The sequence below is a fragment of the Sminthopsis crassicaudata genome, chromosome 5, assembly GCF_048593235.1.
Source record: "Sminthopsis crassicaudata isolate SCR6 chromosome 5, ASM4859323v1, whole genome shotgun sequence".
NCBI classification, from domain to species: Eukaryota; Metazoa; Chordata; class Mammalia; order Dasyuromorphia; family Dasyuridae; genus Sminthopsis; species Sminthopsis crassicaudata.
This window is the reverse complement of record NC_133621.1, coordinates 276,709,007-276,723,371: the sequence shown is the minus strand read 5'-3', so window position 1 is coordinate 276,723,371 and position 14,365 is coordinate 276,709,007. Positions and strand designations below refer to the sequence as shown.

Below are 14,365 nucleotides of genomic sequence, written 5' to 3'. Positions count from 1 at the left end.
TTGGTTTCTTTACCTGGAAACTAGGGGTAATATTTGCATTGCTTTCTTCAAAGAAAATGCTTTGTAAATTCTGATGTACTATATAGGAAGAAGGGAGAGAGACATAGAGATAATGATAGAGATAGAGAGACAAACAGGAACAGAGATTGAAACAAAGAGGAAAAAGAGAGACAGAGAGTCAGACAGAGAAAAGCATACACACAGAGAGACAGAATTAGAACAAGAAAGGAACAGAGACAGAGAAAGGAGATAGAGGAGAGAGAGAGAGAGAGAGAGAGAGAGAGAGAGAGAGAGAGAGAGAGAGAGAGAGAGAGAGAGAGATTAAAAAGGACCATTTGATTTCATTGGTTCATTTTACATCTGAGAAAAACAAGTCCAGTGATGGGAAGTGAGCTGCTCTCGTAGGAGAAGTCATTAGCAAGAGACAGTGCTTATACCCAGTCTGTGATTCTGTAGCCACCATCCTCTCCTTTATGCTATTTCTGAACATAGGCTAGAAACATGAAAAAGAGCTATGATCCATTGATCTGTGGGCTTCCAAAAATTAGTCAGTCCTCAGGGAAAGAAAATGGGAACAATTTTTTTTTCTTTTCTGTTTTCATGGGAATCTGAGTTGGAGAAATTCTGAGGTCAAGGCTATATTTCAGCAACATCTGAGAAAGGAATTCGATCATATGCAGAGGTGACATTATTTGTTTAACATGGGGCTGATTTGGAGCACTATAAAATTCTTGTGTTAGCTATTTGCTTAAAGCTGCCTCCTTGGCTATGGCATAGGGGGCTTTTTGAGCAAATTCCCCTTTCTTAGCCCTGGTTAATCTTCGAGTCAATTTCTAAGAAGCCTTATATTATTTTAATGGCCTTTAATACTCATTTCCCAAATTGTTAATGAGATTGTAAACTCTAACATCGTGGGAAAGCTGCCAAATTATACAAATGTTAATTCCATTTGGCCGTACCATAAGGTGTGCTTGGACAACACTTGCCTCCTGTGGGCAAAGCCTTAGAGAATTTCCTGGGAGGTCCATGAGCATGGATTGCCAAGTGCAGAGAATTCCAGTTCTTTTATTTGACTACTCCAGGGAGGAGGAGAAACAACTGGCAACTTTCTAAGTCTCTCATTTGTTTTGGTCAACTAGAAATTGGTGAGAGGAATTTTGAGTTCCTTCTCCTTGGGATTTTGAAATATAGGAAGTTTGCCATTTAATATCCACAAAACACCTACCAAAATCTTCTGTATTATTTTCACAGAACTGGGCACCAACCCTCTCAAGAGTACAGGAATAGATCCTGGCACCTTTGGTGGAATGAAGAAACTCTCCTATATCAGAATTTCAGATACAAATATAACTTCTATCCCTCGAGGTAAGAATTTCAAAGGGGATAATTGACTAGAATGTTTTGAGAATTGTATAATTTGTGAGATCTCTGATAATAGAAGGATTTGTAAGTTCAGTGAGTCTGGTCTTACTTCCAGTGATAAAGATCTCAACCCTTGATAAATTTAAGAAAAAAAAAAAAGATAAGCAATAATAAATTATGGGCTGGTCTCCAAGAGCAAACCTGGTGACAGACATATTTGAACTTAAGTTGATTCCTATAAATAGATATAATGTCCATCACTCAACCCAAGTCTTTTCAACTTGATAGACCCTACATGACAGCTCAAGGTCACTTAAAAACTATCAAACTTAATCAATAAGCATTAATTCTATGTCTATTTCATGCCATACTCTGTGCTATATATTAGAAATAAAGACAAAAAAACAACAACAACAACAAAAAAGTGCCTTTTCTTGGGACACCATAAGGAAGACTCCCTCCTTTATATATACATATATATATACATACATACATATATATATATATATGTATATATGTATGTATGTATTTTATTGCCCTGCATGGCCCATTGGCTTCAGAGACATAGTGATCCAGGTTAAAGTCCTCCCAGCTGAACATGCTATTCATGAGACCTGAAGAAAGTCACTTAATATATCAGTATTCTAGTTAATTCCAATTTAGAAGATGCTGACCCGTGTTCCTTATTTACAAATCCAGTATCTATCTCTTTCCCCATTTGTCAACTTGGAAATATCTTGAAAAGAAACACTATGTGGGATAAGATCCTTCTTTGTAGTGATTATTATCAATTCTACTTGCATTTTAGGGTCTCCTCCTCCAAAAAAATGAATATTGGAGGAAAGGAAGTATACACTAGCATCTCCTTTATATATTTATCCATATAAATGAACCAAATAAACTATTAAAGTAGCGGTGGGGTTCAAAAGTCATCCAAGAATTTGCCAAACTCAAGCAAAAAGGTATTATTAGATGCAAATTAAGAATTTCCAGAAGCAACCAAAAACCTCCTAAATTATCTTGGTACCAAGTGGTCACGTTGGCTACACACAGATTGACAGGAGTTGATGCAATTTAATAAAGTTTCCAGACCAAAGCAATCTTGCAATTTTCCAATTTTGAACTTTTATGGACATTGGCTAAACAAAAGCTCGAGCCAATCAGGGTGTTACTTCTGTAGTGTAACTTACCAACTATTTCCTTTCTAGCTGATATTATTAGAGTAACTGGAACAATATGAGTTGAAAGAACAGTGTTTTCAGATGGGCAAAGGAAATAAAAGCAATAACCTTCAAAATTGTATTATTTTTATGGACATATCCTTGGTTATGTTTAAATTAACATTCTCATGAGAGCTATATATGGCAGGTAACTTAAATAAATGGCTCTAAATTTCTCTTTATGAAGGAAATTTCTCATTAATGTAAGCATTTCTGATATCTATTATACTCCTTACATATGATGCTCCCTTGTACATCCTCTGTTTCAACCAAAATGGCCTAATCATTGGTCTTTAACATTTCATTTAATGCCTCCAATGTCTTTGTCCCTCATATTTGGGGTATTCTCTATTTATCTCTACCACTTCAATTTTCTGTGATACTCAATTCTCATATAATCTCTTTCACATGACCTAATCCTGATATTAATAATAAACCTGATATCAATCCTGATATTATTTTCTATTTAAAATATATATGTATATATATAGACACATATAAGAGATATGTATTTATGTACACATATATAGGTATATATCGTATTATATACACTTATATTTGTGTATATATATATATATATATATGTGCGTGTGTGTGTGTGTGTGTGTGTGTGTGTATGTATATGTATACACATATATTATGTCTACTGAGCTTTGCATATCCCAAGACTATAGCAAAATATAAGCTCCCTGAAGGTTAGGAATATCTCAATCAATCAACAAGCAATTATTAAGTGTCTTATTATCTTTTTTGTTTTTTGTTTTTTTGTTTTTTTTTGTTTTCTGAAGCAATTCGGTTAAGTGACTTGCTCAGTCACACAGCTAGGAAGTTTTAAGTGTCTGAGACAGATTTGAACTCAGGTCCTCCTGACTTCGGGGCTGGTGCTCTATCCACTATATCAACTAGCTGCTCCATTAAGTGTCTATTATGTGTTAGGTTCTGGATTGTATAAATAAATATAAAGAATGTCATAATCAATCCCACCTCTCAAGCTTACATTGTGATATTTTCATGTTTATGTTCCCAGTTCCTGGCACATAGTAAATTTTAATATATCCTGGGTAAATTATTGATTTCCCATGTGTCCATATCTCAGAAATATTCCACCTTTTAGTCAGTCAAAGTCAACATTGGTGAAACATATCCTGGTTAGTAATTAATTATTTTCCTCAATGAATCTTCTCCATTTTGTAAAATTGGTAAAAAAATTGTAAAATTTCAATAATTCACCTCAAAAATCATTCTTAAACTATGGGCTCACTATGACTGAACATTCTAGTGGTTTTCTTCTTTTTCCAAAGAGTAACCTCAACGAGCCAAGCGACCATGGCTCAGGCTATTAGTCAATTCAGGCTTGTGTCTCTGTTGTGTGTGTGTAGTTCTGTAATAATTTCCAGGACAAGAGTCAACGACACCATAAACATAGGTTCTTGATTTTACTAACAGTCAATTCCAGGGGAAAGTACTGAGAAGAGAAGCTGTGCTCCAAATCAGCAAGGCACCAATTAGAGAAGGGGAGAATGAAGAGGGGAAGATTAAAGCCCACATCTATTACAATATTTTCCATGTAAATTCTAGACAAGCATACATTTCAGAAAATTGGCAGCAAACCTCTTCATTATGTCTGTCCATTTATAATTAGAATGTTTATCTGCTATTTTAGTATCCTCTGTTTTCATTTTTCAGGTCTTCCAGTCTCTCTCACTGAACTCCATCTTGATGGCAACAAAATCACCAAAGTCGAAGCAGCTAGTCTCAAAGGACTCAACAGCTTGACTAAGTAATAATGTTGTTCATTTCTTATAAGTGCAATGTGTGCACATATTATATATATATACATGAATATATATATAAACTCATATAAACATATGCACACACATGCATATGCATTATATATGTGTATATATAAATATATCAACTTGTGAATTCCCCCCAAAATTTTGAAGTATTTAAAATATTGTAGAATATTGTAAAAGTTCAGAGTGAAAGGATCATGATTAAAATCCCAGCTCTTAAACTATGAACATTTAATTTTCCTGAGCCTCAGTTATCTCATCTGTAAAATAAAAGGATTGAATTAGAAAACCTCCAATGCCTTTTCCAGCTCAAGAACTATGATTTTAAGTTTTTAAATCTTTTTTTGTTTGTTTTTTTTTTAATCTAAGCAAGGGGAAACTATTTATTGGAAGAATGTATTATTCTATTAATTTCTAAAAAAAGATCAACATTTGGGTAAATCTATTTTGTATCCAAGTAGGGAAAGGGTACTCAAGTAGGATTCAGAGGGTTGCAAAAGTCATTTATTCTCCATGGGCCTCATTTTGCCCATCTATAAAAATCGACTATATCATCCCTCGTGTCTTTTCCAACTCTAAGAAGCTATGAATTTATAAACCTCTAATGTACTAATTCCAAAAAGAAAACACTTCAAACATTTGTTTATTATGTTGCATGGGAATTCCTTTTATTTATTTTTCCATACATGGGTTTGATTTGATGGCTCCCTTCTATAATTTTGTGTGACTTGTTCAGTCACATCTGACTCTTTGTGATCCCATTTGGAGTTTTCTTGTCAAAAACACTGGAGCAGGGCAGCTAAGTGGCACAGTGGGTAGAGCACCAGCCTTGAATTCAGGAGGACCTGAGTTCAAATCTGATCTCAGACACTTAATGCTTCCTAGCTGTGTGACCCTGGGCAAGTCACTTTACCCCAGCCTCAGGAAAAAGAAAAAAACAAAAAAACACTGGAGCAGTTTGACATATTTTACTACTGCTCATCTTACCAATGATGAAACTGAGGCAAAAAGATTTAGTGATCTGTCCAGATTCACACAGCTAATATGTATCTGAGACCAGATTTTGAAATCAGAAAGATGAATCTTCCAGATTCTAAGCCTGGTATTTTATCCACCGAACCATCTAATTGCCTTTTTCTACCTCTAATGTGTGGTGAATATATGTAGAACATAGAAAAAGATGGTGAGGTGATGCATTTTACAGACTTATTGCATTCTGAACCCAAATGGAAGGTCTTAGGAACTGATTTTTGAAAAATCAGAATGAGAATCCATAAGGGAAGAAGAATGGGAAAAATAGCATTATTTTAGTAAATTGGTAAAAAAAATTAATAGTATAAAGGCTTTGGGGGGGAAGTTCCTAGTATTTAAAATGTCAATAGACATTTCATGAGGGGCAAATGCTCTTATATCATTGGAATCTGATAAAAATAAACTAATTATGGGAAAATGACAAAAAAATCCTGTTTGAATTGCATTCAGATAGGTCTTTACCCTCTGATCCTTCAAGGATTCTACTAAAAGTTCTCCAATGAGAACAAAATGTGTATTACACAAAATTATCTCTGTCTTCCTTTTCAATATATAAATCTTAAGAGAGCTAAAGAGCTTTGAAGCATGTGCCAATCTTCCAGGAACATTCTTCAGATAAGTGGGGTAAAATCTGAAATTTCTGCTACTTGGGTATCAAGAATAAAAAGCAAATGACTCAGTAGCTAATGAAGAGTAGATCTCCATACCTCATCACATATTGTGATGATGGTCTTGTCCATTAGGGGCACTGGTTCTCCAAACTCATTCTTATACTATTCTGAGTATACACAAATATTACTTTTCAGAACCATTCTGTTTCGCTTAACTTTTCCTTGCTGACTAGGTCCCTCTAGCTGTGGAAAAAAGCAGGCAGTTGAACTGAGTCTATTTAGTTTTCATAGAATTATCCTTAAGAGAACAAATAATAACAGATTCCATAGCTTCCAACAGGGTAAAATTATATATGACATAACTATAGCTTCTTCAAAAATAGTTAAATTTAACATTGATTTTGATTAAATGTTAAGTTCATAATAACAAAAGAAATAAATGTTTTTGTCCCTCAAAATATTTAATATAGAGGTTTTTTGTTTATTTTTAAGATTTACTCTTGAGTTTTGATTATGTTCAATTAGCCAGAAATGGATAACTAAAATTAGTGGGGAGGGTGAGAGCTCAAAGAAATGCCTTGATCCTACATGTTTTCTAATTAGATATTTGAATGCCATTTGCTGAATTGTAATAATACTGCCCCTAATTGTGTGGTCCAGAGCAAGTGCATTCAACATTTTGGTACTCCTAATTTGTAAAATAAAGGGTTCAAGTAGCCCTAGAGTAGGAGTTATTAAGCTGGTCTATGAATATATAGATTCACATGCATATATATGTATAACATATATATATGTATATAACTTTCAATAGAATTGTTTTCTTTTGTGATCCTAAATATTTGATTTTGTGCATTTAAAAACTTTTTTTTTCTTTCTGAAAAGGGTTTTGTAGGCTTCATTACACTGCCAAAAGGGTAAGCCACACAAAGTCAATTAATATTTATTAAGCACCAACTACGTTCTAGGTAGTGTGCTAATTTCTGGGGATACAAAAGAAGGCAAAAGATAGTCCATACGTTCAAGGAGATTATACTGTAATAGGATGTAAAATGATTAAGAACTCTTCATTTAGAGATAGAAGGGACATTGGAAGCCATTTAAGCCATCACGCCTCCATACTTTAGAAATAAGGAAACTGAGGCAGAGAGAATTTATTGCTCTAGAATTCAAAGATATGTGAGATAAGATATTACTCTTTCATCTTACACAGAGCCTCAGAGAGGACAATTGAGAAATTTACACCTCTGTCTCCATTATTCCAACTCCCAAAATTTCTAAATAAGGAAACTGAGGCACAGGGATCTCACACTCCTAGAATTAGAAGAGACCTCTGAGATCATCTATTCAAAAATTAGTTTTTGATGAAAAAGGCAACTAAGGAACAGGAAAGTGGGATTACATTGAAGTAAAGCATGAGGAATGGCAGAAGTAAGCAATGTGCTGAAGAAGCAAGAGATATGCTTTTCTTAGGGAAAATCAGACACATACATTATAAGGTTCAGAGTTGAATTGGCTCATATTTTACTGATGAGGGAATTGCAGGGGAGTCATATGTCTAAAATCAAGCAACCCAAAGAGCAGAGCTAGAATTTGATCTCAGGTCTTCTGGGCTAAAAAATTCACAGTTTTTTAACCATCACCCCACTTTATATCCCATTAGGGCTTGTTAATTTATGATCCATGAACAGTAGTAAAGTCTGCAAAAATATTTGAGATCTTTGAAATTGGATGAGAAAAAAAATCCTTCTTTATTCTAATCCTTTGTAATCCTATGTACTTTATTTTATGCATTTAAAGATATATTCATTGAAAATAGCAATAGATTGAAAATCCCTTCTTGGATTGGAAGTGGAATCAAAAGAGGGGAGGGACTTTGTTTTAGACACTAAAAAAGCATTAGGAAAGAAAAATAAAAGACTTTCTGTAAATAGATGAAGTTCCATGAAGATTGTCCTTTGCACAGTATGCTCACTCTCCTAATTCTTGCTATATTGGAACATTGGCTCTCATTTTTCCTCCTCTGGAAATAATGCTAAAGTAAATATATCACGCTGTTTTACAGAGATAGAAGCAACAAATGAAATAATGAGATATTTCTTGAGTTATTTACCAATTGTATTATATTTTTAATAGAACTATTCTTTTCATCCACACAAATTTGAGCAAGCTATAACTAGGATAAAGGCACTGGAGTCTATTATTCATTCACTATCATTTTCTCTTGCAGATTGGGTCTTAGTTTCAACAGCATTTCAGGAGTGGACAATGGATCTCTGGCCAATACACCCCGCCTGAGAGAGCTTCACTTGGACAACAACAAGCTCCTCAAAGTGCCTGGAGGCCTGGCAGAGCATAAATATATTCAGGTAATTTGGTTACACCTGGACTCAGGTGTATAGTGTAGTTGCAGATAAATTTCCTTATTAAAGCATTGTAAAAGACAAAGGTTAAATGTACAATCCTTGTAGTTAAAGGAATTTAATTCTTTTTTTTTGGTATAAGGTATTTTGAACAGAAATTTAAAAAAAAGATTTGTACAGTGAGCTAACTTTGGAATCAAAGAATACCTTTATTCAAGTTCTGACTCTCTCTGAGACATCCGTGTTATGTGACAATGGAAAAGTTTCATTACATTTTATGTTCTGGGTTATCCTTTAAGGTCATAAATTACCCAGAAGTTGCCAGTGAGTATCAGTAAGATTTATTCCTATTAATAAAATCACTGGTTTTGTAGGTCTGAACCACATATACATATAACATAAAACATATCATAATTAACAAAAAGTATATTAAAAATCTTCTAAGTAACAAATCTTGAACATGACATCATTTACATTTAATCGGTATTCTTAACATTTCTTCCATTACCTTCTTGTGTCTAGACATCAACAAAACAATAAATTAAATCTTGATTTGCAGCATTTGCCATTTTCAGGAGTATTAGGTGCTCAAAATGATTTTTTTTTAAATAAGCATTTATTAAGTTTTTTTGTTTGTTTGTTTGTTTTTTTGGTGAGGCACTATGCTAAGTGCTTTACAAGTATTTACAAGTATTTCGTTGTCATGATGTTCACAAAAGGCCTAGAAAGTAGGGACTAGTAACAAGTAGTTCACATTAGCCAGTTTGAGTAGGCTCTAAATACATCTCTGAAAGCTCATGAACTGTAGTTAATTTTAAGTGAAAAGTCAGGTCACTAATGACATAAATGAACCTGGAACATATTATCAAATGAATACTTTTTATCTTTTCCAGCATTTGACAGCTATGAAGCAAATAGCTGATTTAGAAGGAGACTAACATGAACAGAATAAAATAACTAACTTCATTACTGTAAATTATCAAGTTGTACATGTCAAAAAATATGGGAAGATACAACCTAAGTGGTTCAGTGGTGTTGGAACAGAGTAAAACAAATGAAGTGAAATGTGAACTGGATTTGGAGTTAAGGAATTTGATAGACAATGCTGGTTTTGTCACATTATTCATATGACCTTGAATTCCCTTCCTTGGGCCTCAGTTTCCACAATTGTAAAATGAGGGATTTAGTCTAGATGACCTGAAAGTTTCAGTTCTAAGTCTATGATCACAGTTGTAACTGGAAGACTGATTAGAAAACCAGTTTATTCTCAACACTATGTTTCTAACATTGAATGGGAATCATGCTTCTCAAAAATCAGAATGGAATAATTAAAAGTAAAATGTCAAAGTTGTACTGTATGATCTCTCAATTTCTTTCAGCTCTTAACCTATTTTTCTAAGGTCTATGATCTTAGAAAACATTATGTGCAAAGAGATTTACAAATGGTCCAGTAAAAATTGTTTTCTATTATGCAAATTTATCATAAAGTCTAAATTTAGGTTTTAGCTTTTAAAGTAGCATAAATTCATTTTAGTAATCAGTTACTCATTAGAACATTTCTGTCTTAGAGTCTATGCCCTCAGACTGCCTAAAAATTGAAACCTTATTATAAAACTATCCTTTGCAACTTCAGTGGAGTCCAAGAAACAATCATATCACATACATCAAAACATCATAGGTATAGAGATAGAAGGGACTAATCACAAAAATATGAAGTGACTTTTCCAGGGTCACACAGCTAAAAAGTATTTGAGGCAGGATTTGAATCCATGTCTTTCTGATCATCGTTCCATGTTCCCTCTTGAGACAGCTGTGTGGTTGGACATACTTGTTTCCATATTAAAGTTGAAACAAGTCCTCCTGGTTGGACCAACATTTTTTAAAGTTCTTTTTGGGGTTTTGGTCATTTTAACATTGCTTTACTCCAAGTTTCCAACCAATGAATGAGATAGTGAGTGTAAAGTTATTTGTTTAACCACAAAATTGGATAAAATATCATTTATATTTCCAGATATATTATTGTTATTGATCAATCTCACATGACTATGTTTGTTTTTTCTTCTCCCCCAGACATAAGGGGAGGAGGATGTAAAAACAAGAATTTTCAAAGGAAAAAGAAAAAAGTCTGAAACTAAAATAAACATTATTCTGTGAAACATTACCTAACTTTAGAGTGAAATGTTCCAAAAAGAATAAACAGATTGCATGGTTTTATATTTTACGTTAAGATAAACTATCTCAGAGCCAAAACTTCAACTTCTCTGTCTCAAACTTGGGTTCAGAATCTCAATTTCCTCATCTATTAAGTTTAGAGAATAATAGCACTTTCCTCACAGGGCTGTCAAGAGGATGAAATGAGATAGTATCTTTAAAGTACTTTGAAAATCTTAGAACCCTAAATAAATGTGTTATCATATTTTTTCATTAGTAATATGTTGAAACTTTATTGTTATAATAATAAAAGCAACTACTTAATTACATGCCTTAAGGTTTGAAAAGTTTAATATATATATCCTTATATTATATAAATTTTTAATTTATATTTATTATAATCTATTAGCTTTGCATATAAAACATATTAAATATATATATATTTGTTTTGTTTTGTTTTGCTTCCCACAACAGCAGTATAAGAAAACAGAAGCTAGAGTTACATAGCTAGTATGTGAGACAGGATTTGAACACAGGTCTTTCTGACTGCAAATTATATTTATCCCAACCTTGTTATTCAGAGCAATTTTTTTGTCGGAAACTGAAAGACTTTTTGATTCTTTATATTATGTACATTTTCTTTTTTCTTCTTTGTTATATAATGATGCTTTACCACCCACCCTTACACCATATGGTTGACTGTGACTGTTGCTGATAAAAATTTCACAGTATTCAATAATGACTAATGTAAATGTTAAGCAGCAGTTTACATACATCAGTTCTTAACTCATTAATATAATCCATGGTCTTTATCTAGTACTTAAATATAAAAAAAAAATCAGAACTTATGATTGTTTCCACGTATTGTGGATTGTAACCTACATATTGTTTAATGGGAAAAGCAGTCACTCAACTGCTCAAGAAGCTGCAATTGCTCCCTGTTGCCCATAGGATAAAACATAAATTCCTCTGTTGGACAATTAAAGTTGCTTTAACTTTAAGTGGTCCAAACTTATCTTTTATTACTAACCTGTTTTTTTGAGTGAATAAAAAAGACACTTATTAGAGCCTTATTATGTGTAAAGCACTGTCAATGTAGAGATGTTATAAACAGAAACTGTCTTTATTCTGACTTCTCTAAAATAATCCTTGACTTTTCCTTTGTGAAATAGCAACTTATTCAAATGACATGAATGAAAAACCAGGCAAAAAGGATATATTGAGTAAAATCAATTTCTTTTTATTTTTTATTTCTTTTTTAAAATTTTTATTTATAAATTTTTGACAGTATATATGCATGAGTAATTTTTTTTATAACATTATCCCTTGTATTCATTTTTTCAAATTATCCCCTCCCTCCCTCTACTCCCTCCCCTTGATGACAGGCAATCCCATATATTTTACATGTATTACAATATAACCTAGATACAATATATGTGTGTAAATACCATTTTCTTGTTGCACATTAAGTATTAATCAATTTCTTTTTAAAGAAAATTATTTACTGTTTTAATTTTACAAAAGAAAGTTGTTTTAAAACAAATTTGTTACTTTGAATGAATTTTTAGATTGTTTACCCATTTCCCATAATTCTCTGTTACAGGTGGTCTACCTCCACAATAATAACATTTCCACAGTGGGAACCAATGACTTCTGCCCTCCCGGCTACAATACCAAAAAGGCTTCTTACTCAGGCGTAAGCCTCTTCAGCAACCCAGTACGGTACTGGGAAATCCAGCCCTCCACTTTCCGTTGTGTCTATGAACGCTCTGCCATCCAGCTGGGGAATTATAAATAGATCTAAAAAGAGTGTAAGGAAAGAGAGGGTTCAATTGTGTAACAGCTAAAAATAATGTGGCAAAGGCCTGTTAGTATAAAGCTAGATAGTGAAAACCTAATTGTCAAGTGAACTTTCCCTTTACAATTAATTCACTATGCATTTAGACCAAATATGCAGTTGAAATAATTGCCTACCACAATTTAAAAATAATAATATTTTGCCTGCAATGTTCAGACTAATTTCTAAAATATCTTTTGAATTTCTCCCAATTTCCATAAATTGTTGTATATTGAGATTTGGACTAGACATTTGTCTAACATTTGATCATTAAACTTTAATTTTGAAATCTTGAGAACGGATTGAGTTTAAAAGGGAATTTTTGTTTTTCTTTTTTCTTTTCTTTTTTTTTTTCTAATTTCTGAAGCTATCATTGTCTTTGGCTTTGATTCAAACCCTGGAGGTTTACTAATTAATATCCACTATCATATTGTAAGCATAATTGTGAATGTATCTATTTACATAGGCTATGTAAAAAGCGCTATCATTATTGTTTTGGCACACAAAAAATCATAATGTATTCATATTTACATTTTTTAAGTGTTGGTTTACAAACCTTCCCTGAATAGAATTTTTAAAGAAAGCACAACTCACTTTGGCTACCAAAATAATAAATCAATTCAAGTTCCAGGCATTTTAATCTGTGTCTTCTACTTTTTATACTCTGGATGGATGGGTAACATATAATTGATGCAACATATAATTGATGAATGAGCTTAGAGCTTTTTAAAGGTACAATGCACAATAGAATCCATATTATTGGTTAATTCCATGTAGAGAATTGGTACAATGGAAAGAATAATACTTTCATATCCAAGTGTCAAGAGTATCAAATCTGTCTTCTATACTTAGAATAAATACTTTTGTCTTTTGCATCCCCAAGCTTCCAAAATGGTTTCATATAATTATAACTATACACATAGATAATTGGAGAGGAAATGCAAACCACTCTAATATATTTGCCAAAAACAAAACAAAATAAAACAAAACAAAAATGGGTCATGATTTGTCTAACTTGACTGAAAAACAACTGAACAACAGAACATTTTGCATCACCTCCCATTCACCATCTGCCACCTCCATAGGCTCCTTGATAGCAAGAACTGCTTCATTTTTTATATTTATACCCCATTCAAGCACCTAGCATAGTCTTAAGAGTATATTGTTCATCTAAATGTGTTTTTGATGGATCTGATACCTTCATTATTGGTCTCCATCATTCAGTTCCAAGCTTATTATCCTCACTTATGTAGTCTATATGTGTTGTAGTTGTTCCTATTCTTAGTACATGACATATCCCATCTCTACATCTTTGCATCATGGCTGGAATGCACTCTCTCCACCTCTTAGGTCCCCTAGCTCTTTTCATAGCTCAGCTTGAGTCAGTTCCCTATAGGAAGCCCATCCTAATTCTTCAATAATTTTTCAAATCAGAAATCACATTATACTTGAGGTTAGTAGTTTTTTTTTTGCCTAAGTACTTGTCAAAAGAGTTGCTACAAATATTTTTTGTATTTGTATTTTCTATTTTATAATTTGTTCAGGATATGAACCTATTAGTGATATTGCTGGATCAAAGAACATGTACAGCAGATTGCCCATATTCATCTTCCCTTCTCTTTCAAATGAAGGAAATATAATACCATAGATATAGAAATGAGAGGGATTTTAAAGACAATAGATTTCAACTCATTCATTTTGCAGATGCAGAAACTGAAACACAAAAAATATAACAAGTAATGTCTTTATTACTTCAAATCTAATACCTTATTAATTATGCTATGCTGCTTCAGAAAATGAGTGCCTAAAGGGGAATTGTAATTGTTAAAGGTTGTACAGCTTGTTAGTGAAGTAGCAGAAACTCCAACTCCTTATCTCCTGCATTTAAGTTCTGGGATCTTAGCTCTACAACTGGGAAAGCTCCCTCTATTTTAGAGATAAGGGGAAAAAAAAACAACTAAGGTCCAAGAAAATTGGATGACTGTACACTTGTGTT

General features: G+C 32.9%; 1 protein-coding gene across 11 annotated transcripts in view; it reads left to right on the top strand.

The window, feature by feature from the left end:
• The window catches only part of DCN (decorin), a 114,492-nt gene extending 101,489 nt beyond the window's left edge, over positions 1–13,003 (top strand). For 9 of the 11 annotated variants that reach the window (XM_074271146.1, XM_074271148.1, XM_074271149.1 and 6 more), the window contains 4 exons: positions 1,252–1,365; positions 4,269–4,362; positions 8,249–8,387; positions 12,136–13,003. In XM_074271146.1, coding sequence (XP_074127247.1) covers positions 1,252–1,365; positions 4,269–4,362; positions 8,249–8,387; positions 12,136–12,330 — 542 coding nt within the window. In that variant the 3' untranslated portion in view covers positions 12,331–13,003. Of the gene's footprint in view, positions 1–1,251; positions 1,366–4,268; positions 4,398–8,205; positions 8,388–12,135 lie in introns of all 11 variants that reach the window. The other 2 variants (XR_012482759.1, XR_012482760.1) reach the window with 2 other exon arrangements.
• Positions 13,004–14,365: the final 1,362 nt, after the last annotated feature.